Genomic DNA, 25,435 nt, shown 5'->3' with positions numbered 1-25,435 from the left:
CTCTCCCCTTCCCGTTAGACAAGACTCAAACTTTCGTATTCTCACTACTAAAACTTAAGCTCTCTTGTTCTCTCTTGTTCTGATTTCTTCACTAAGTGTCACTGGTTTTGGACGGCTGAAAGCCAAGGCCAAATCATTCTGGAACTTAACTATTGTGGCATACTTACTTGTTTCTTACTTAACTGGCATGCTCTAACCGTTGCAATTCCATTCCCTATGCTTTGCTTGACTAGTCTATTTCAATTCCTAGCATGATTCTGTCCTTTATATGATTCTGTGATCTCATTTAGTAACATTGTTAACTTAAGACTAAGTTATTCTGAATAATATTAATCCCTTTCAGAGTTTAGCCTAAGGTTTAAGTTGTCTCATGCACTGCTTGTTAATCCTCTACCTGTTCTAAACTTTGCACACAATAGACTTGTAATCAGTAAATTTTGTTGCTCAACTCATATGCCCTGCCTGTGTAATTCATCTGTATGTCCAGCTTAATGTCTACCTAATTGTTTCCGTGATTAAGCCATGATTGTCTTAAGTACTAGCATAAGTATTTATCTTAACTAGACTTCAACTTATTTGAACTATGTGTTTAAGCATGAATTCTATATGATTCCTTGATGCAGTTCTGCCTGCAACTCTTTGTTCTGAATCCTATTTTTTTTGAAATCCAACTATTTTTAAACCTGCCCCTTCTCTCTTTTATATACTCTTAGTCCCTTAGGTTCTCAACCACCCCAGTGTGAGCACTGCCTAGGGTCCACATGAGACTCCTTTGAACTCTGACACACTGGGGGCTGGTTTTTTAATCTCTCATGAACTCTTTTCTGAATGTGTGGTTCTGGTGTGAGCATTGCCCGGGGTCCCTGAGGCCCTTGGGAACTTTGACACATTGAAAGCCCGGTTCTAATGTGCTATTGACGAATCATGGCTATGCTTCAGAGCTGTTATGTGGAAGGCCTGGTAACCAGATTTATTTGGGCATATGAAGGCTCCCTATAGTGTAACTGATACTTATGTAATTTATTCGGCTATTCTGGTCCGTAATAACAGATATTGGGATATTTAGTAAAGCTGGGGTTTTTTTTCTTATATCTTTGGTTAAAACAGGGTAGAAATCCTGCCTATAAGAGTAATTATGCTGATTGAATTATGTGAGTACTATACTGTGTTTAGAAATCCTGCAAATAGGACTTTCATGATCATTTTGATTCTGTATTTTACATTTGTATACTAGGGATCCTGCTTATAAGACTTTCGCTCAATTCTGTACATTAGAAATCCTGCTCATAAGATCTTTACATGTTTTCAACAAATGTGCATTAGCAAGCATGCCTATAGGATCTTGTTAATAGATATCATGCCTATAGGATTTAAATCAATCTAGTTAATAGATATCATGCCTATAGGATTAAAATCAATTTCAAATTTAGAAATCAGGCCTATAAGGTTTAAGTCAATTCAGTAATTAGAAAGCATGCCTATAGGAAATAAAATCTATCTTTACGAGTTAAAATTAGTGCTACGCTTAGAAATCATGTCTATAGGTCTATAATCAACAAGCTTGTAGAAATCATGCCTATAGGATTCTGTCGATCGCTTCTGAATTCAATTGCCATTATTATTCACTTAGGTAACGTATCCGTAGGACTTAATAATGATTCTGGGCTTATAATTGTGACACATTACTGCCTGAGGTGTCCAGATTCATGCTAAATAAAATCAGTAGGCAAACAAATAGGTCTTAATGCTCGCTTTAACAAAGCTGTCTCTGCACTCTGTTTTCTCACATAGATATCCTGCCTATAGGATTCCAAAGTTAACGAAGTTTGCTGATTCAATTGCGTGCTTTTGTTGCCTATGTGTGGAGGTCAATATGAGCCCATACTTGTTCTTTATCTGAAAGTCCTATTTGTTTTTGTTTGTCGCCTAGATTTCACATTATTAGGTAACATAGGTTGGTCTAGAACTAAAATAGAGGTCCTAATACCTCCAAGGCCATAGGTAAGGGACGAGTAGTGCACGCATAAGGAACGAGTTAAAAACTAATAGAACGATTAAGTAACAACTTAAAGATAGTAATTGGGTAGTAAGGAGATGATAGCCCGTGCGGTAATGCTTTGAGTAACACCCCGACTTGAGGGAGTTACAAAGTATTGCATGGAATGATCCTATAGGCTAAAAAACTTAGGACCATCCCCTATACTCATGTTTAAAATAAATTGAATATTGTATTTGTCCAAATTGTTTTCTTCCTTTTTTTAAGACTAATTCGCTTAATCCAAGTTCAGCCCGGACCTACCGTTGTGGACCTCGAGCGGTGCCTAACACCTTCCCCTCGAGATAATTTTTAGCCCTTACCCGATCTCTGGTGATGTAAACTGGTTATATGAGTTATTTGCTCTAGGTGCCCTAACGCACCTTAATCCGTTAGGTCCCAGAAATATCGAAACCCGATTTCGCGAGAAAAAAGGGGCGCAACACTAGGCTCAGTATCTCGGCCATTCTGGGCTGCTCATAGGCGTTCGACCACAGTAGGCTCGGTATATAACTTACCATCTGATCGGAGGTTGCCCAATAGGGGCCTGCCCACCGATTATGGCTCGATGGTGGTGAAAATACTGTAATACTGTATATATATAGACCCTCTGCTCACTTGACTGGAAGAAGACAATACTCAATAGAATATAAAGTCCCGATAAGGGAGAATACTGTAACTTATGAGACTAGGATTATGTGTATAAATTCGGGAGTATGAACTTCTCTTTATGTCCTGTCATCAAACACATGTTGTTCTGAGATAATGCCAAAATGAGGGAAGAGCTTAGCCTTAACATACCTGAACCGATTCTCTTCACAATTCCTCTAACAACGTCTTTTGCAACAAAACACGTAACGTCGGATCGACAGCAACAACAACAATATCAACCCAGTAGAATCCCACCAATGGGGTCTGGGATGAGTAGACTATACGTAGACCTTACCCTTACCCCAGAGGGTGTAGGGAGGCAGTTTCCGAGAGACCCTCGGCTCAGAGACAATTGATCTGTGACAACAAAACTTGAAAAATAATATCAGCAACGTGAGAGACAACAAATAAATGGAAAAGCAGTAACACAAATATTATGCAAAAGTGTGAAATACAACATAAATCGCTAGCAGTGCTAGACAAAACACTATCAACCTCATCGGTACAAAGAGGGAAAATGGGACAAAGAGGAAAACCGCTCGACTACCCTTTAACCTACAACCCTAATGCTCGACCTCCACACCTTCCTGTCAAGAGCCATGTCCTCGGAAATCTGGAGCCGCGCCATGTCCTGTCTGATCACCTCGCCCCAATACTTCTTGGGCCGCCCTCTACTTCTTCTCGTACCTGTCAAAGCTAACCGCTCACACCTCCTAACCGGGACATCTAGGGAAAAATCCTTATGACGTTCTTCAGAAAGATTGTACCGTGCTCTCTTAGCATTGCAAATCTCGTTGCTATTACACCGTATAACTTCATGTGAAATTTTATTGAAGCTTCATCCGTCACTTGACACACCTAGCATCATACCTTAATAAGGTAAGAAATCTCTTAAAATTGTTGGCTTTTGCTGAAAATTTCATATAAACTCATTGTTTGAGATTTCATCCATTAGCTAGCTTAGTAGAGATGTAACCATTTCCATTTTGTGAATTAGAGAAGCTTTTAAGTTTTGGTGGTGTAGGCCGCACTTCGATAAGATGACTAAGCTTCAAAACCCTTTAGATGTGCAACCTTACTTTGTGAGTAAAGAATCACTCATTTGATTGAATCTTGCTGCCACCTTTATCCACCAAACTTTATCCACAATTTTCCAATTACATGCTAATCTCACATTAAGAATTAATAATTAACCAATTATCCACATAATTAAGAATTATCTCAAACTATTTAAAATATTACTCACTTTTAACACACCTTATACACCTTACTATGATGGTCATGTGGTACCTTCTATATGGCTCTAGTCCATAAATACCGGGTATTGTAGCTTGGACCATATTATATTCTACAATGTCAAACTTCGATAGAACTCATTTTCTTCGATTCGCTTACCCTCTCACTTTCACGAATTTACTTATCACTTTTTTGAAATAGCATAATGCTTATAATCCCAAAATAATCTTCTTCTCGAACTTATGTCGATTAACTTACGATGAAACTTTAACGTACGAAAATACGGGATGTAACATCTCATTTTCGAGCTTTTATCAATTTACTTTTGGCGTACTTTCACGTACAAAAACAGGGGGTGTAACAATACCTCACACGGCACGCCGTAAAGATAGTGCCTCCAAATCTTCAGCGCGTGAACAATGGCTGCCAGCTCTAGGTCATGAACGCGATAATTCATCTCGTGAACCTTCAGCTGCCGCGAAGCATATGCAATAACCTTGCCACCCTACATCACTACCGCACCCAGACCAATACGAGATAAATCACAATATACCGTATAAGATCCTGAATCTGTGGGCAAAACCAACACCGACGTCGTAGTCAAAGACGTCTTAAGCTTCTGAAAGCTCGCCTCACACTCGTCTGACCATCTGAACGGGGAACCCTTCTGGGTCAACCTGGTCAACGGGGCTGCTATAGATTAAAACCCCTCTACAAACTGACGGTAATAACCCGCCAATCCCAAGAAACTACAGATCTCTGTGGCTGAAGTAGGTCTAGGCCAATTCTGAATGGCCTTGGTCTTCTTAGGATCCACCTAAATACCCTCTGCTGATATAACGTGCCCCAAGAAGGCGACTGAGTACACCCAAAACTTGCACTTTGAGAACTTAGCGTATAACTGGCTGTCTCTCAGAGTCTGTAGTACGATCCGAAGATGTTGCTCGTGCTCCTCTCGGCTGCGCGAGAAGATCAAGATATCATCAATGAACATAATTACAAAGGAATCCAGATAAGGCTTGAACACCCAGTTCATCAAATCCATAAATGTTGTAGGGGCATTTGTCAAGCCAAATGACATCACTAGAAACTCATAATGCCCATATCGAGTCCTAAAAGCTATCTTAGGGACATCGGATGCCCTAATCCTCAACTGATGGTAGCCAAACCTCGAATCGATCTTCGAAAATACTTTGGCACCCTGAAGCTGATCAAATAAGTCATCAATCCTCGGCAATGGATACTTGTTCTTGATAGTGACTTTGTTCAACTGCCAATAGTCTATGCACATCCTCATCGACCCATCTTTCTTCTTCACAAATAACATGGGTTCACCCCAGGGCGATACACTAGGCCTAATGAAGCCCTTATCAAGTAAGTCTTGCAACTATTCTTTCAATTCTTTCAACTGCGGCGGAGCCACACGGTATGGCGGAATAGAAATGGGCTGAGTGCCCGGAACCAAGTCAATATCGCTGTCGGGTGGAATCCCCAGCAGGTCTGCAGGAAATACCTCTGGAAACTCTCAGATAACTGGTACAGAATATATGGAAGGAACCTCCGCACTAGAATCGTGGACATAAGCCAAATAAGCTAGACACCTCTTCTCGACCATACGCCGAGCCTTCATATAAGAGATAACCCTGCTGGATAAAATCACCTGCAGTCCTTTTCCACTCTAATCGAGGAAACCCCGGCAAGGCTAACGTCACCGTCTTAGCATGGCAATCCAATATAGCGTGATAAGGTGACAACCAACCCATACCCAATATAACATCAAAGTCTACCATATCAAGAAGCAAAAGGTCCACACTAGTTTCAAGACTCTCAATGGTAACTACACACGAATGATAAACACGGTCAACTATAATAGCATCTTCCACAGGTGTAGACACATACACGGGGGCACTCAAAGAATCACGGAGGACAACCAAATATAAAGGAAAATAGCAAGACACATACGAATAAGTAGAACCCGGATCAAACAGAACTCAAGCATCTCTACTGCAAACTGAAAATGTACCTGTGATGACAGCTTCAGAAGACTCAGCCTCAGGCCTGGTTGGAAAAGCATAACATTGGGGCTGGGCCCCAGCACTCTGGACTGCATCTCTATTATGGGCCCTAGCTGGCTGACCTCTACCTCTAGGAGCCTGACCTCCACCTCTAATGGCCGGACAACCACCTCTGGCTGCCTGACCCCTACCTCTAGCTGGCTGAGCGGCCGGTGAAGCACCCTGTGCCAAGACCATGGCATAAGAACCCTGATGCTGAGAACTGCTCGATGCACGAGGGCAAAATCTAGCAATGTGCCTCAGATCACCACAAGTATAACAAGATCTCGGTTGCTGTGGCTGATGACCCTGAAACTGGCCCTGTCGGCCCGAGTAACCATCCTGAAAACTATGGAGCGGAGGTGCACTAATAGAAGCTGGTGGTGCACTGTAGGCTAGCTGGTCGGAATAATGCATACGAGGGCCACGACCACCTGAAGCACCGTGGGATGCCTGGAGTGCTAAATGAAATGGCATGGGAGGATGGCCTCTACCAAAAGTACCTCGGCCTCCATAGAATCCACCGGAGTGATGCGGCCTATTGTCAAACCCCTGACCACTCCCCTGAGCTAACACCATCTCGACTCTCCTGGCAACATTGGCAGCCGTCTGAAAAGAAATCTCACTCCTAGTCTCCTAAGCTATCTGCAATTTGATAGGCTGAGCAAGTCCCTCAATAAGCCTCCTCACCCTTTCTCTCTCGATAGGAAGCAGAAGAATATCATGACGGGCCAAATCCACAAAACGGGTCTCATACTGAGTGACGGTCATACTGCCCTGCTGGAGATGCTCGAACTGCTTGCGATAGTCCTCTCTCAGGGTGATAGGAAGGAACTTCTCAAAAAACACCCTAGAGAACTGGTCCCAAATAAAAGTAGGCAACCCATCTGGCCTGGTCAATACAAAGTCATTCCACCATCTCTTGGCGGAACCAGTCATATGAAACACAGCAAAGTCGACCCCATTAGTCTCCACTATCCCCATGTTCCGCAGCACCTTATGGCAGCAGTCAAGATAACCAGGGGATCCTCAGAAGGGGCACCTCTATAGTGAACTGGAAAGAGCTTGGTGAACTTGTCCAGTCTCAATACACCTTTAGGAGTCATAGCATGACCATCATCGGCCGGTGCCGCAACAGTTGGCTGAACTACTCCAACTGGATGAGCTGTTGGAGTCTGATACTGGGGAGCCACCTGCTTCGGGGTGTGAGTGGCAAGAGTCTATGCTCCTCCTCCAACCTGAGAGACGGCTCGTGCCAAGGGAAAAGTGCCAGTCTGGGCTACACTCTTCATAAGGCCCACCAAACGTACCAAAGCATCCTGTAGCACTGGGTTGACGAAGAACCCCTCTGGGACCTGAGCTGGTCCTGCTGGAATAGTCTGGGCTGGAGCCTCCTCATCAAACTCCAACCGAGGCTCCGCCACTGGTGCTGCTACTCGAGCTCTAGGCTGAGCCCTGCCCCTACCTAGGCCTCTACCAAGGCCTCGGCCTCGTCCTCTGCCCCTCGTAGGAGCTGCCACTGGGGCTCTGGCTGCTGCTCAGCTGAAGATGCGGTATGTGTTCTCGCCATTTGCGAAGGAGCAAGAGTAGAAGAGTTCGATTAGCATTGAGAGAAAAAAATCGCACGATAGAGAAGAATAGAAGTGAAATTGTTCCTAACTTTTGCCTCTAGGAGATAAATACAGACGTCTCCGTACCGATCCCGTAGACTCTACTAAGCCTGCTCGTGAATTGTGAGACCTAGGCAACCTAGGGCTCTGGTGACAACTTGTCACGACCCATAATTCCCACCGCCAGGACCGTGATGGAGCCAAACATTTCACTTGCTAGGCAAGACAAAATTAGAGAATCATCAAGCCAATTCTTAAACCTTTCAGTGATTAACAAAATTAAACAATAACAAGTTAAAAAGAGTGCGAAAATCCATAGTAATCTTAATATTTATACACAACTACCCAGATCTGGAGTCACAAGTCACGAACTTCTAAGATTTAACTACAAGTAAATGTCTAAAAGAAATACAACTGTCTTCGAAACAAAAGACATAGCAAAGAGAATGTATAGAAGGGGACGCCAGGGCCTGCGGACACCAACAGGTCTACCTTGGGTCCCCGATCAAGTGAAGCCAGCAGCTAACCTCAGAATCAGCTCGGACTAGTACCAAAATCTGCACAGAAAGTGCAGAGTGCCGTACCAGTACAATCGACCCCATGTACTGGTAAGTGTCGAGTCTAACTTCGGCGAAGTAGTGAAGAGTCTAGGACAAGACACCTACAAATAATCCCGTGCAATATAACAATATATATACCAATAACAACAATGAAAGTAACAAGACAAGAAATAATGGGAAGGGGACATGCTAAGGGGATCACAAGATAAAGGATCACAGCAGTAATAAGATCTTGCTCAACCAATGTATCTTAGGCAAATAGAAACAAGTAAACACGGTAAAGGAAAATGCACAGCATCACCCTTCATGCTTTTACTGTCAACCTCACCATATGAAACAATAGAAACAACACGGCATCACCCTTCGTGCATTAACGCTCTCATAACATGGAACGGAATCACCCTTCGTGCATTAACACTCACAATTTGGCACGACATCACCCTTCGTGCATTATCACTCACAAAACATGGCACGGCATCACCCTTCATGCATTAACACTCTCCCTCACCAAGACAATGAACAACAATAACATGGAGATAGAAATGACAATAGCAAATCTTACTTCAACATTTGGTGCCACAATACCAACCTCAACTTTGAATCAATACTCAATCAATACCAAGGTCCGTAAATATGATAAGAATGCTCAACATAACGAGTAGCTAGTCTAAGCATGGATAATATAATCAAAGAAAGCAACAACTACAAGAATAAGACCCACTCGCATGTTATAACTCGACAACAATGCACAGGTACTCGTCACCTCACCTATACGTTGTACCTAACATTCAAACGCATAGCAAATATGCAAATAAGACCTAATCCCTCAAGCCAAGGTTAACCACGACACTTACCTCACTCTAACAGCCAAACGCAAAGCTCAACCATAACTTTTCCCTTCAAACAAGCCTCCGGACCAATAGAATCTAGCAAATTACCAACCAAACGATTCAATTTAAGCTTTAGGAACTACCCAGGATTGCAAATGATTCAATTTTGACCATTTTTTAAAAAGTCAACACCGGACCCGCTTGGTCCAAATCCGAATTCGGACCGAAACCTGATTACCCATTCACCCCGAACTCGGATATATAACTGGTTTTGGAATCCGACCTTAATTTTACGAAATGCCTAGTTTCTACCCAAAATTCCCCAATTCCACCATGAAAACCATAGATTCTAGGTTGAGATCTTATAAAATGTAGTGAAAGATTGAAAGAAACTAGTTTAGAATCACTTGCCTATGATTTGGGGAAGAGAAGTTCTTTGGAAAATTGCCTCTTGTGTTTTAGGTTTTGAAAATTTGAAGAATGGGAGAAAAATCCCGTCTAAGTCACTTTTACACAGCTGCAGATGTCGCAAATGGGACCTGAGCTTAGCAAATGCAAAGCCTGCAAATGCGAGAAATCCATCGCATTTGCGAAGACTCCCACAATTCTGCTTCCTTCGCAAAAGCGAAGAAATGTTCGCACATGCGAACTGGGCTGACCGAAAATGTGATCCAGTGATCGCAAATGCGAAGAGTGCCTTACCCAGTCCCCATCGCAAATGCGAACCCAAGGTGGCCCAGCTTCTCTTCACATTTGCGATGAGAAGCTCACAAATGCGAACTCCTCAGAGGCTGCAAATGCGATGTCTGAATTCACAAATGCGAGGTCAGGGGCCTGCAACAAGATCAGATGCACCAACAGTGTTTTCCAAGCCAAATCTCACTCTGTAGCCTATCTGAAACTCACCCGAGCCCTCGGGGCTCTAAGCCAAAAGTGCACACTAGTCTAGATACATCATACGAACTTGCTCGTGCGATAAAATCTCCAAAATAACACCTAGAACTACGAATTTAGCACCAAATCAAATAAAATTTTCAAGAAAGCTTTGAAACTTCTAATTTCTCAACCGGACGTCCGAATCACGTCAAACCAATTCTATTTTTTATCAAATTTCACAGACAAGTCATAAATATGATATTGGACCTATACCGGGTTCCAAAACCAAAATACGGACCCGTTATCCATGATGTAAAACATTGGTCAAATATCTCAAATGCATTTAGCCTTTAACTATCAAATTTCGACAAAGTCCGATATCTCGGGCTAGGGACTTCCGATTTCGACTCGGAGCATACGCCCAAGTCCCTAATCACGATACGGACCCACCGGGACTGTCGAAACATGAATCCGGTTCCATTTACCAAAAATATTGTCCAAACTCAACTCAAATGAAGTTTTGGCAAACTTTCTCATTTTTAACAGTTTTTAACATAAAAGCTTTCCGGAAAGACGCTCGGACTGCGCACACAAATTGAGGAAGGACTAAACATGATTTTAAGGCTTAGGATCACAGAATTAGGTTTCAAAATATGAGATGAACTATCGGATCATCACTTACCCGATCTATTCTAATAGCACCCACTCAAAAGAAAGCAAAAATTTGACCTTTTTCTAGATACAGATGGCTAATTGGATAATATTGGTAATATTTTAGGAATTGACCAATTTTAGTAATAAGCTACTTATAAATGGACATAGCTGGTATTTTCCCCGACGTAAACTTATCATAGAGATCGGCTCCTCACGGTAAGATTAATTATGTTCTAAGTTTTATCTGGAGGCCGGGGTACTTTTGGTAGAGGGCATCCTCCCAGGCCATTTCATTCAGCACTCTAGGTATCCCACGGTGCTTCCGGTAGTTGTGGCTCTTATATGCCTTATTCTGATCAGCTAGCCTACAGCGCACCACCAGCTCCTGTTAGTGCACCTCTGCTCCAGAGTTTTCAGGGTGATTACTTAGGCCGACAGGATCAGTTTTAGGGTCAATAGTCATAGCAGCCGAGGTCTTATTATAGTTGTGGTGATCTGTGGCACATTGCTATATGTTGCCCTCGAGCATCGAGCAGTTATCAACATCAGGGTTCTCGTGTCGTGGTCCCAGCACCAGGTGCTTCACCGCCAGCTCAGCCAGCTAGGGGTAGGGCTCAAGCAACTAGAGGTGGAGGTCAGGACGCTAGAGGTGGAGGCCAGCCAGGGCCCATCCTCGAGATGTAGTTCAGAGTGGTGGGGCCCAGCCCCGATGCTATGCCTTTCTAGCCAGGCCTGAGGCTGAGTCATCGACGCGGTTATCACAAGTACGGTTTCAGTTTGTAGTAGAGATGCCTCAGTTCTATTTGATCCAGGTTCTACTTATTCCTATGTGTCATCCTATTTTACTTCATATTTGGTTGTGCCTCATGATTCTTTGAATGCTCTTATATATGTGTCCACACCCGTGGGTGATTCTATTATTGTAGATCGTGTTTATCCTTCGTGTGTGGTTACCATTGGGAGTCTTGAGACTTGTGTAGATCTCCTACTTCTCGATATGGTTGATTTTGATGTCATTTTGGGTATGGATTGGTTGTCACCTTATCATGCTACATTGGATTGTCACGCAAAGACAGTGACCTTAGCCTTGCCGGGGTTGCCTCGATTAGAGTGGAGAGGGACTCCTGGCCATTCTACCAGCAGGGTTATCTCTTATGTGAAGGCTCGGCATATGGTCGAGAAGGGGTATCTAGCTTATTTGGCTTGTGTCCGCGATTCTAGTGCGGAGGTTCTTCCATGGATTCAGTACCAATTGTCCGTGAGTTCCCAAAGGTGTTTCCTGCAGACCTGCCGGGGATGCCACCCGATAAAGATATCGAATGTTGTATTGATTTGGCTCCGAGCACTCTGCCCATTTCTATTCCGCCATACCGTATGGCCCCACCAGAGTTGAAAGAATTGAAGGAGCAGTTGGAAGAATCGCTTGATAAGGGCTTTATTAGACCTAGTGTCTCGCCCTGGGGTGCGCCCGTATTGTTTGTGAAGAATAAGGATGGATCAATGAGGATGTGCATAGATTATCGGCAGCTGAACAAAGTCACCATCAAGAACAAGTATCCATTGCCAAGGACTGATGACTTATTTGATCAGCTTCAGGGTGCCAAGGTGTTTTCAAAGATCAATTGGAGGTCTAGCTACCATTAGTTGAGGATTAGGGCATCCGATGTCCCTAAACAGCTTTTCGGACTCGGTATGGGCATTATGAGTTTCTAATGATATCATTTGGGTTGACAAATGTCCCAGCAGCATTTATGGATTTGATAAACCAGGTGTTCAAACCCTATTTGGATTCCTTTGTGATTGTGTTTATTGATGATATCTTGATCTACTCCCGTAGTCGAGAGGAGCATAAGCAGCACCTTCAGATCGTTCTTCAGACTCTAAGAGACTTATATGCCAAGTATTTAAAATGTGAGTTTTGGTTGAGCTCAGTCGCTTTCTTGGGGAACGTTGTGTCGGCAGAGGGTATTTAGGTGGATCCTTAGAAGATTGAGGCAGTTCAGATCTGGCCTAGACCCACTTCAGCTACAGAGATCCGGAGTTTCTTGGGATTGGCAGGTTATTACCGTCAGTTTGTGAAGGAATTCTCATCTATAGCAGCCCCGTTGACCAGGTTGACCCATAAGGGTGCCCCATTCAGATGGTCAGACGAGTGTGGGGCGAGCTTTCAAAAGCTCAAGACTACTTTAACCACGGCGCCGGTGTTGGTGTTGCCCACAGGTTCAGGGCCTTATACAGTATATTGTGACGCATCTCATATTGGACTTGGTGCGATATTGATGCAGGATGGCAGGGTGATTGCATATGCGTCACGGCAGCTGAAGGTTCACGAGAAGAATTACCCTGTTCATGACTTAGAGCTGGCAGCCATTGTTCATGCGCTGAAGATTTGGAGGCACTATCTTTACGGCTTGTCGTGTGAGGTATTCATGGATCATCAGAGTTTTGCAGTACTTGTTCAAACAAAAGGAGCTCAATTTGAGGCAGAGGAGGTGGTTAGAGCTATTGAAAGACTATGATATCACTATCTTGTATCATCCCGGGAAGCCGACGTGGTGGCCGATGCCTTAAGTAGGAAGTTAGTGAGTATGGGCAGCCTTGCGTATATTCCAGTCGGTGAATGACCGCTTGCATTAGATGTTCAGGCTTTGGCCAATCAGTTCGTGAGGTTGGATGTTTCTGAGCCCAGTCGTGTTCTAGCTTGTACAGTCGCTCGGTCTTCATTATTTAAGCGCATTAGGTAGCGGCAGTATGATGACCCTCATTTTCTTATCCTTAGGGACACTGTGCGGCACGATGATGCCAAGCAGGTTACGGTTGGAGATGATGGAGTTTTGGGGATGCAGGGTCGTGTTTGTGTGCCTAATATGGATGGACTTCGTGAGTTGATTCTAGAGAAGGCCCACAATTCCTGGTATTCTATTCATTCGGGTGCTGCCAAGATGTATTAGGACTTGCGGAAGCATTATTGGTGGAGGAAGATGAAGAAGGATATAGTTGCATATGTAGCTCGGTGTCTAAATTATCAGCAAGTAAAGTACGAGCATCAGAGACCTGGTGGTTTGCTTCAGAAGATAGAGATTCCTAAGTGAAAGTGGGAGCGTATCACTAAGGATTTTGTATTTGGACTCCCACGGACTCAGAGGAAGTTCAATGCAGTTTGGGTCATTGTGGATAGGCTGACCAAGTTGCATTTCATTCATGTGGCAGTTACCTATTCTTCTAAACGGTTGGCAGAGATTTATATCCGCGAGATCGTTCGTCTTCACGGTGTCCCGTGTCAATCATTCCTGATCGAGGTACGCAGTTCACCTCGCATTTGTGGAGGGCAGTACAGCGTGAGCTGGGCACGCAGGTTGAGTTGAGCACAGCATTTCATCCTCAGATGGATGGACAGTCCGAGCGCACTATTCAGGTTGGAGGATTTGCTCCGCACTTGTGTTATAGACTTCGGAGTTCGCCTACAACAACAGCTATCAGTCGAGCATCCAGATGGCTCCCTATGAGGCATTATATGGTAGACGGTGTCGAGCGCCAGTTGGATGGTTTGAGCTGGGGGAGGCTCGTTTTTGGGTACAGATTTAGTGCAGGATGCCTTGGATAAGGTCAAGATTATCCAAGATAGACTTCGCACAGCTCAGTCCAGGCAGAAGAGTTATGCCGACCGTAGAGTTCGTGATGTTGCATTCATGGTCGGAGAGCGGGTGTTGCTCTAGGTTTCACCCATGAAGGGTGTAATGAGGTTCGGAAAGAAGGGCAAGTTGAGCCCTAGATACATCGGACCTTTTCAGATTCTTCAGAGAGTGGGCGAGGTGGCTTACAAGCTCGCATTGCCATCCAGTTTATCAACAGTTCATTCGGTATTCCATGTGTCCATGCTCATGAAGTACCACGATGATCTATATCATGTGCTAGATTTCAGCTCTATCCAGTTGGACAAGGATTTGACTTATGAGGAGGAGCCGGTGGCTATTCTAGCCCGGCAAGTTCGTCAGTTGAGATCGAAGAGTTATCCTTCAATTCGAGTGCAGTGGAGAGGCCATCCCGTCGAGGCAGCTACTTGGGAGTCCGATCAGACATGCAGAGTAGATATCCCCACCTTTTCACCGGCCCAGGTACTTTTCTATGTCCGTTCGAAGACAAGCGGTTGTTTTAGTGGTGGAGAATGTGATGACCCAAAAGGTCATCTTAAGATTTAGAATCCAATTCTATGCTTTTAAGCTTTAAACACCTCATTTTATCCCTCCTCGATTTCGTGCGTAGTCCGGGAGTGTTTCCAGAAAGCTTTTATGTTAAAAGTTGATAAAAATAAGAATTTTGCCTAAAAACTTCATTTGAGTTGACTTCGGTCAATATTTTGATTAAACAGACCCGGATTCCATGTTTTTGACGGTTCCGGTAGGTCCGTATCGTGATTTAGGACTTGGGCGTCTGCCCGGAATTGAATTCGGAAGTCCCTAACCCGAGATATCGGGCTTTGTCAAAATTTTGAAAGCTAAAGGGTTAATGAATTTGAAATGATTAGCCAATAGTTGACTTTTAGATACCGGGTCCGTATTTTAGTTCCGGAACCCAGTATAGGTCCAATACCATATTTATGACTTATCTGTGAAATTTGTTGAGAAACGGAGTTGGTTTGACGTGATTCGGATGTCCGATTGTGAAAATAGAAGTTTCAATGTTTTTTTGAAAAATTTCATTTGATTTAGTGTTCAATTCGTAGATCTAGGTGTTATTTTGGCGATTTGATCTCGCGAGCAAATTCGTATGATATTTTTAGAGCCCCAAAGTCTCGGGTGAGTTTCGGATAGTCCACGAAGTGAGTATTGGACTTAGAACTCAGGCGGTGTTTCAGATTTTTGTTGCAGGCCTCAGACCTCGCAAATGCAAGGTCAATCATCGCATTTGCGAAGAGTTGCTGGGGAGGCCAGAGTTTGCATTTGCGAACAAAACTTCGCATTTGCGAAGTGGGTGCTGGGTAGACAGTGATCGCAAATGCGATCATTGGGTCGTATTTGCGGATGCATCAGAGTTCGCATTTACGAACCATTCTTCGCATTTGCGAAGAAAGCAGAGGTGTGAAGGGCTTCGCATTTGCGATGGTTCCTTCGCATTTGCAGGCTTCTCATTTGTGAAGCCCAAGTCGCAAATGCGACATCTGCACCTGATCAAATATGACTTAGACGGGATTTTTGGTTCATTCTTCAAATTCTTAAAACCTAAAACCTTAGAGGCGATTATCCCAAGACTCTATCTTCCCCAAAACCTTGGTAAGTGATTCTAACCTACTTCCTTTCAATCTTTCTATATTTCACAAGTTTTCAACCTAAAATCTAGAGTTTTCATGGTGGAATTGGGGTTTTTTGGGTAGAAATTAGGGATTTGGTAAATTGGGGATTTAGACCTATAATTGAGGTCGGTTTCCAAAGCAAAGCACATAACCGGGCTCGGGGGTGAATGGGTATTCGGGGTTTGGTCCAAATTTTAGGTTTGGACCAAGCGGTCCCAGGTGTTTACTTTTTCAATAATGACCTAAATTGAATTCTTTACAATCGTGGGTAGTTCCTTAGGCTTAATTTGAATCGTTTGGTTGGTAAATTGCTAGCCTATTGGTTCGGAGGCTTGTTTGAAAGGCAAAGCGGAGGTTGAGCTTTGAGTTTGGTCTTTGGAGTGAGGTAAGTATCGTCGTTAACCTTAACTTGAGGGACTAGGACTTATTTGGCTATTTTCTACGTGTTTAGATGTTGGGTACAACGTATAGGTGAGGTGACGAGTACCTATGCGTTGTTGTCAGGTCAAAGCATGCGGGTGGGACTTGGTTTCTTGTGATTATTGCTTTGTTGATCATGTTATCCATGTTTAGACTAGTATATTTAAATTTATCGTTCTTATCATGTTTACGGATCCATTGCTAATAATTAAGTATTGATTTCAAAGTTGAGGTTGGTATCGTGGAACCAAATGTTTAAGTAAGACTTGTTCTTGTTAATTCTATCTCCCGGTTGTCATTTATCCATTGCTATGTGGTAAGGGAAAATGTTAATGCACGAAGGGTGATGCCGTGCCATTTTGTGAGTTTTAATGCACGAAGGGTGATGCCGTGCCATGTTGTGAGTGTTAATGCACGAAGGGTGATGTCGTGCCATGTTATGAGAGTTAATGCACGAAAGGTGACGCGTGCCGTTTCTATTGATTATATGGTGAGGTTGAGAGTAAAAGCACGAAGGGTCATGCCATGCATTTTTTTGTTACTGTGTTTACTTGTTCCTATTGGTTCAAGGGATATTGGTTGTTCAAGTTATCATTATCGCTATGATTCTCTATCTTGTATTCCCCTCAGCATGTCACCCTCTCGATATTACCTGTCTAGCTTCTACTTGTTGTTGTTTCGTACATATACTGTTAAATGCACAGGTTTATTATGTGGGTGTCTTGTCATAGCCTCGTCACTACTTCGTCGAGATTAGCCTCGACAGTTACCTGTACATGGGGTCGGTTGTACTGATACTACACACTGCACTTATGTGCAGTTTTGGTACTGGACCGAGCTGATCGTGAGGTTAGCCGCTAGATTGATCGACTGGAGACCCAAGGTAGATCTGCTGGCGTCCGCAAACCCTGGAGTCTCTCCCTAGTCTTAGTGTTTTACTGTTTCTTTTCCTTCAGAACAACGTATTTCCTTTCAGACTCTGTTTGTAGTGAATCATAGTAGCTCGTGAGTTATGACTCCAGATCCTATATGTTTCAGATATTTCGGGTTTATGTTATTCCGCAAAGCTGTATTAGTTTCTGTTTAGCTTAACTGTTCTTATTATTGAAATTGGTTAAAGTTGGTATTAAGAATCCTCTAAAGTTGGCTTGCCTAGCAAGTGAAATGCTAGGCGCCATCACGATCCCGGCGGTAGGAATTCCGGGTCGTGACAACATAGTTTATATTAGATGATGGAGGCTGACATCAATTGTAGAGTGATGGAGGTTTTGGGCATGAAAACAGAAGCGGATCTAAAATTTTTGTTTATGAGATTTTAGTGATAGTTATTTCGTTTATTGGATTCTGAATACAGAACTTGAATTAAAGCAAATAAATTCTACCGAGCCGTAAATGTAACGGTGGCTCCCTAAGCATAGTGAAAACCATTCTCAGGAGTTTGATTAAGTTCATAGAAACTTCCCAAAGGAAAACCACTCTGACCATTGTCTATATATAAAGCAATACCACTCAATTTTTTTCCAGTCTTTGTTTGGACTGCCAAAAGCTTATGGAAAAAGGAAGAAAAGAAAGGAAAAGGAGGAGAATTCCCATTTTGATGCCAAACCAGAGAGAAATGACACTCCACTAAGTCAAAGATAGGTCACCAGATTTTTTTGGCTAATAAATAAGTACTAGTATCATCATAAACTCAAAAAGAAAGCTTATACCAAGCAGTGGCGAAATTAGAAAATTTAATAGGAGTGTTCAAAATTTGTAACACTTTTTGTCAGTGCGCTATGCAAGGACATTCAAAATCTATTTTTTGATCAATAACATATAATATTTTACCCCATACACAGTATAATTTTTCGGTGTAGGGTGTTCAGTTGACCACCGGCCTTGACCACACATAGCTTCGCTCCTGATACTAAAAAGCATTGTTCCTTTTAATGGGTCTCATGACGTGAACCTGAATTAGTTGGTTAGTCAGTCGATTTCGAACACCAGATTGTTATATTGAAAAACAGAAGAAAAAGAACTCATACAAAATCTGATGGTTGTACATAAAGCAATGATATCTCTCTTTGTTATTTGGTTACACCAAACTCTTTCTTTGGCAGAAAGAGGAAAAACTTGTCATGACTCAAAGAGGAAAATTACAATCTTACTAATACATACTATAATATTACATATAGTTAAATATATTTATTTCAATGGTTAATTAGTAATTGGATTAGGACAGGATTAAAGAATTGATCTTTTTGATGATGTATATCAGGAGGTGGCAATTCATTTAGGCTCCCAAATTAGTAAAGACCTCCTTGACTCTTTGCATCGTCTTTGCAAAGGCACCAAATAGTTTATATTTCCTTTGTTGTTCCCTCTCATCAACACCAAGTCTTGCTGCTCATATGCTGCTTTGTTTGTTGTACTCTTGGCATTGGTAGCAGTACTATTGGTTGAAAGAAAGTTGTTGCCTTTTTTTGCAATTGTGGGGCCGTTGGCAATGCTTTCAAATGTTGGCTTCTTCCTCCAAAAATACTCATAGGCATTGAAACATGCCAAGCCAGAGGCTGCGGTCGGTGGTGGAGGAGATGGGATTAGCTGAGGTAGGAATGACCGAGGAATTGTGGTTATCTGGCTTAGCTTCTCCACCAGTTCAGTTGAATCTACAGAACTCATTAAGTTGACAACTTTATTAAACTTGTTAGACCATGTTACAAGATTCTTCACATTTATCACCCCACTTGATAATCTTGGGTTTTGCTCCATCACAATGATCTCATTTTCTATCTCTTCTTCTTGTAGTTCATCTTCTTCTTGTTCAGGATAATCAATATTACTGTAATCTAATTGAGGGGTTTGATCATCAATATCGTCGAACACTTCATTAAAGTCTTCTCTGTAATCCCCCATCTCCGGTTTTGATAATGAAGTAGGAGTACAATCATCAATGAAGGTGAGAAGAAGGCGTCCATCGTGGCGATGGGCATGGAAAAGATTTCGAGAGGGAACCGGAATAGCTTCAAGAATCAATCTACCATCTTCACGTCGAGATTGCATGTGAAGAGAAGGCTTGATTTCCCTATTAGCCAAGGAAGGAATTGGAGGAGGAAAAGATTTCGGAAAAGAAGATGATTTCTTGCTATAATTATATTTTACAACTCGAAATTCCTCAGAGGATTGCGAGTAGCAATATTGTTGTTGTTGTTGTTGTTGTTGTAGTTGTTGATCGTCTTTTTCCTCCTCGTCAACATCTCCGGTTTCAGAAGGAGTGTAGGAGGAAAAGGTATCAGAACCAGTCTCTGATCCAAGACTTTCGGTACAAATTTCAAGACTTTTTTCACTCAAAGAACTAGATGATCTTTTAACAAGAGGGTGAATATAAGGAGTTTCAAGATTCGACATGTCATGATCATCTTTCTTTTTCGACAAAATTGAGCTCCAAACATCAAGTGAGGAAGAATGATCATTAGTAGAAACAACAGCAAGATCTTTTGATGAAGCAATTCTTTTCATAGAAGAAAAAAATCCATTTTGTGCTAGCCATTGTTTAGAGGACATATCAGCTGAAAATGTTCTTCTGATAGAGGCTGCACTTGATTTTCCTCTGTTAGATTCTGATCCAAGAATTGACACTATGCCTTGTTTCTCTTTACTTGCCTTAGGCAAAGGTATTATTGGTGGTTTACTCAATTGTGGTGCTATTGTTTCTTCTTCCATTCTTGTAGATAAGTTGAAGTTCTTGTTGCTTATACAAGTTGTTGACATCTTCTTTGTAGTCCAAGAAACAGACAGTAGAAGAAGATAAAAACAAATCCCTTTTTCCCTGCACAAAAAGTTAAAGTCAATTATGAGAAAAATAACAATAACAAACTCATTATAATCCAACAAGTGCGATCTGGAAAGAATAGTGTATGCGGATCTTACTTTTACCTGGTGAAAGTAGAGAGGCTGTTTCCGATAAATTATGAGAAATGAACAAGAAAAATGAACCATATATACTTCAACGGCTCGAACCCCTGACCGATAGGCAGGGGCGGACCTACTGCATAGACTATGGGTTCCCCGGAACTCAGTAAATTTTGCGTAAACCATGTATTTATATTAAGAAATTCATTAAATATTGGTAAATATCTGACTGTGCACCCAGTTATTATTGCATATTAATTTGAAATTATGGTAGGAACCCATAAGCCTCAAATCCTGGATCCGCCTCTGCCGATAGGTCACACAGAGATAACTTTCTTCCCTTTATTTAGTTTATTGCGTCATTCAGCACACGCTTTTGGACCCCAACTAATTCGAATTCATGCCATTAAAAGAGAAAGTACTCCATACAAGGATTTTTTTCAATTTTAGGGCTCAAACTCGAGATATTTGATTAAGGGTGAAGAGATTCTATCCATCCTAATACAACTCTTAGTATTCCTCTATTTAGCTTATTATTTATATTGATAAAATTACTGTATGTTTAAGTTCTATAAGTGAGTATGTACAAGTTTATACACGCTAAGTATAATTTAAACGGTTTTGATGAGTTACTCTTCTTTTTCAAAGTTATTATCTGATGTTCATTATTAAACAGTTACTTGCTAATTTGATCGTGTAAGGAGATTTTATATTATTAATGTTTAAAACTTCAACTTATCATAGAGACCGGCTGCTCACGATGAGATTAATTCTGTTGTAAGTTTAATATTTACAATAATGTAGTCAAGATCTGATTTCACCAAATTGACTTAATAATATCCGCATGGCATTACTTAAAAAAGAAAAATCTATGTTGTGTAACACATTATAAAAATAAAAACAAGAACCCATTATGTGTCACTTAGGGAACACATCGGGCATTATTAGGTTGAGTCGAAAAATATTTTTATATTTATTTTTACTAAGTGGTGTCACATAGTTAGTATGTAAGTAAGTGCTGATATGACTGTACTTACATGTCAATTTTCCCAACTAACATTTTCGGACATTTTTATTTTCAGCGGCATATATAGCGTAAAAAAAGCATGGGCTAACCAGTTTTTGGATTGGTCATTTAAAAATAGCCAGCCTTTGCAAAGTCATTGAAAAATAGCTACTATTTTGTTGCAACACGGAAAGTTCCAGCATAATATACTAGAGATCGGTGCACCTGTGTATGAACTTCTAGCATATTATCCAGCATAAGTATACTGGAGTATTTTTTTGGATTTTGAACAGTGTTTCCGTTCAGGTTTATCTTTGCATAAAAAGTGGCTAAATTTCGATTACTTTTGAAACTCTGGCTATTTTTGAATAACCACTTGTAAATCTGGCTATTTTTTGAATTTTTCCCATATATAACTGAAGTTGAGTTTTTCATACTAAAATAAACAAATATTTGTTTTATGATTTTGGTAAAATAAACTGAAAATTAAATGACCATCCGCCAAAGAATTATAGAAAAACAAAGATGGTGAGGATTAAAGGGAGAGGTACACACAGTACAAAAAGTGGGCAACTCTCATTTTCACCATTTATGTGAACATTCTTATATATTCAGTAGTTCGTAAATGGCATTTTACTAGGTCGAATGAACTTCTGGGGAATTTGTGAAAGCTACTTAACATTTGGCTTTTTACTAACTTACTTATTTTTTCTTGTTTTCTCATCCAGGTGTGTGATATAATTTGCTTTACATTCTGTTTGGATCATTGTTCCCCGTTGTTTTATAATGTACTGTATTGTATTGTATCGTATCGTTTTATAAATACAATATTTAGATTGTATGGTTCGTTATTGTTAAATAATATTTGTTGTTTAGTTTGACTGTATCGTACTGTACTGTAACTGATAAGTTTACTGAAATACCCTCAATATTTAAATAGTAAATTTATCAAAAATTATGCATAAAAATAATTTTGAAAAATAAAACAGAAGAAGGCAAAACACCTTAAGAAAGCAGAACAAAGGAGTGAGACAGAAGAAGGTAAAACAAAGGAGCACATCTAATTAGAATTGAGTTAAAAGCAAATTAGGAGAAAAAATAAAACAAGAGGCGGTAAAACACCTTTAACGTTGGCGGCAGAAGTTCTGAAAAAAAAAAATAAAGTAGGTTATAGGTTGAAGATTTGGAGTTAAAATAGAAAAAAAATGTAAAGGGTAAAATAGAATTGTGGAGTAATAAGTTAGGGCATACTTGGAAAGAAAAGTAGGAAACAATCCCACCACACCAAATCGATTGCTTCAAAAAAGGGGACTTTTCATTGTTCCAGAACAATGGATTTAACAATACAGTACAACCAATTTTAATGAAACAATCAAAACAAACATTGTTTTGGGATAACAATACAATACGATACAACGGGGAACAACCATCCAAACAAGCTGTTAGGGTTTTGACTAATTCGGATACGCTTCAGGAGTCTCACTTTGGGGGTAAACCGCTCCCTACCAAAAATTATTCTATATCCAGCCTCAGATCCGAGACCTCTGGATAAAAATGGAGGAGTACTTATCAGGTTATTATTCAAATGGCTTAATTACATGTGTGTATGTCAACTTAATCCAATTTTATCTTCTTATATCACAATACAGCTAATACTTATCATCATCTTATCCTGATAAATAATCTTCATCTAATTACCTCTAATTACATATCGAAAAAGAAAGAATTGGAAAGAATATATGCTGTGAATTTATGGAGCTAATATTTGTAAGCATACTCAGTTGAAAAGAAAACTCAATTAATCTGAATTTGTGCTGCTGTAAGACCTATTAAAAAGAAACCCTACGAAATTTTTTCATTTACAAAACTCGTAAGCACTACTATTAAAATCTTTTACAAACTTAATAATAGAATCTTGATTTTTAAAATAATTAAATAAAATAGTTGAGAAAGGACTTAAGAATATGATTAAATGATTTAATAAAGTAATAGTATATATTAATTAACCATGAATAAGTATCTAATGCGGGCAAATTTTTACCGTCAACGGAAAACAGAATTGAGTTTTCCATCCAAGAGAGCGGGTTGACAAAACGCAATATAATATAATTAAATAGAAAATTAGTACAAATTTAGGTAAAGTGATAAAGGGGAGATAGTTGGATGAGAAAGATGGCTTAAAGAACAAGCAAAGCAATCACCTATACGAGGAGTTGTCATGCAAAAGCAACTCCATCAAAAGAATTATCATCATTTATCTTTTTAAAATAAACTACTTTTACTTTTAGCGATCGTTTGGTTTGAAAATATATTATGCTGGGATTAATTATACTGAAATTAGTTATATTGGAGTTAGTTATGCTGTGATTAGTTATGGGTATTATATTTTATTGGTTGTTGGTATGTTGTGTTAATCATAGGATATCAATTTTACTGCTTTATCCTAGGGTTACTATTCTACCTTCTGAGGGGTATAAGTTATCTCGGCACTAACTTTAATCAAAGAATAACTTATTCCATGATTAGTAGCCAAACAAGGGATAACGAGGTACTAAATTTTCATCCAAGAATATTTTTTCTTATCCATCATATCAAACGACCCTTACTCTTGAAAATAACCTAATTTACTAAAGATATACATGCAATGAGCGTGGGTGACTCAAGGGTGATGCTAGTAAAGTCTTTGCATTAATGCCCAAAAATTTTGAGGCCCCAAAAAAATATTAATGGTATAATACGTAATAATATTTTCACTTATACAACACTGATCAAATTTGTAGAAGAAACTATAAAATCTGTGTAAAAAAGAAAAAAAAACAAAGAATGTCTACTTTTTAACATAAGATATATTCTAGTACTTTGAATTAAACTACCCAAATCTTTATATTAGCAAATACAACAAGATTGATAAGTGCATTTTACTTGATTTTTAAACATATAATTTCTTTGTAAAAACACAAAAACTATCATATTTCTTTCATACTTTTGTCTAAATTATGCAGGAAAAGTTAAAGAAGGATTGGTCCGGGAACGAGAAGATTACGGAGGAAAAAGTAGAAAAACGGACAAGCTAAAGCAAAGTAAAATAGTGCTAAAGAAAGACATTGTATAACGTGATCTGCCATGACAAAGGACAACCGACTCACAACCGACTACAACAAACTATAACCGATCCATAACTAACCTACAACAGAAGATCATAACCAAGCATAACAAGGCCACAACCAGCCATAACAAGTTCATAACCAAGAGTGTATTGAAAAGTTTGTCATGACTTGGCTATAAAAGAGGCATCAATCGTTCGGGAAGAGAAGAAACGAAAAATCTGAGAAGTGTAATATTGAGCAGAAAGTTTTTCCTTTCTCTTTGTTCTTTAGTTTTGCTTTTGTTTCTTCTTTTAGCCATTACTTTGGCTTCATTTCTTGTTCTAAATAAATTGTAGTATTGGAAATTACTCTAGTTCCTGTTTTTTAATTAAATAGGAGGAATTATTCTCTTGAATATTTCTTTCTATTTTCTTATTTAATAGGCAAGATTATTTCCGTTGTCGGTATTAACTCCATTATGGAGTAACTTTTCTTGTGTTGGGAAAATAGCGGATCTTAATATTTTTATATAATAGTAGATATTATTCTTCAATTTCACATACTTGAGCTGAAGTTTTTTATTTAAATTTTATCTGCTTTATAGTTGGGTGTTATTTAATTTGCTAACATCTATCTATTTAGTACTACATATTAACTTCTTACTAATTCTGTAATCGAAAGAGGCAGAAGAGGTAATAGTTAATTTGGGTATTGATAGATGTTAACCTATATTTAGTGACATCTAGCTCTTATATGTTAAAATTGATTCTACACTTATTTGTAATCGAAAGAGGCGAATATTGTAGTAAATCAGTTATAACAAGTAGGGTAACCGAAAGGGACTTACTAAAAAAAGAGCATGCTTTAGTTCAAGTATATATTTCTGGTTCTTTAATATTACCATTTTGACAATTAAATTGTATAACCAAGAGGAGTGCACTTAATTGTTCAACTATAGTAATAATATATAAATGTAATCGTGAGAGGCATTTATACATTTATGAGAAATAGAAGTTGAAGAATAAATGTATTTACTATATAATAAAAAATATTAAGTGAAGTCAGGATCCCAATACCTTTTTATTATATCTGTGAAAAACAAAAATATTTTCTATTGCTCCATTCGTGCTTTTTTAGCTAGTTAATTTAAAACTCAACTCTTTCTGATTTTCTCAAATAGTAACTAAAACAAGAAACATCTGTAGAATAGATAAACCAATCTCTGTGGGTTCG

The 25,435-nt window shown here is 40.0% G+C and overlaps 1 protein-coding gene across 1 annotated transcript; it reads right to left on the bottom strand.

The window, feature by feature from the left end:
• LOC109242014 (protein FAF-like, chloroplastic) lies at positions 18,421-19,767 on the bottom strand. The gene has a single exon (XM_019408843.1). It carries the CDS (start codon positions 19,760-19,762, stop codon positions 18,488-18,490), a length of 1,275 nt encoding a protein of 424 aa, XP_019264388.1. The 5' UTR covers positions 19,763-19,767; the 3' UTR covers positions 18,421-18,487.

The sequence above is a fragment of the Nicotiana attenuata genome, chromosome 1 (genome assembly GCF_001879085.1).
Source record: "Nicotiana attenuata strain UT chromosome 1, NIATTr2, whole genome shotgun sequence".
Classification (NCBI taxonomy): Eukaryota; Viridiplantae; Streptophyta; class Magnoliopsida; order Solanales; family Solanaceae; genus Nicotiana; species Nicotiana attenuata.
Note: the sequence above shows the minus strand (reverse complement) of the source record. Positions and strands in the feature narration are given on the sequence as shown.

Bases quoted from the DNA above. Each gene is read 5' to 3' on its own strand.
- LOC109242014 (XM_019408843.1), bottom strand. From the start codon at position 19,762: ATGTCCTCTAAACAATGGCTAGCACAAAATGGATTTTTTTCTTCTATG.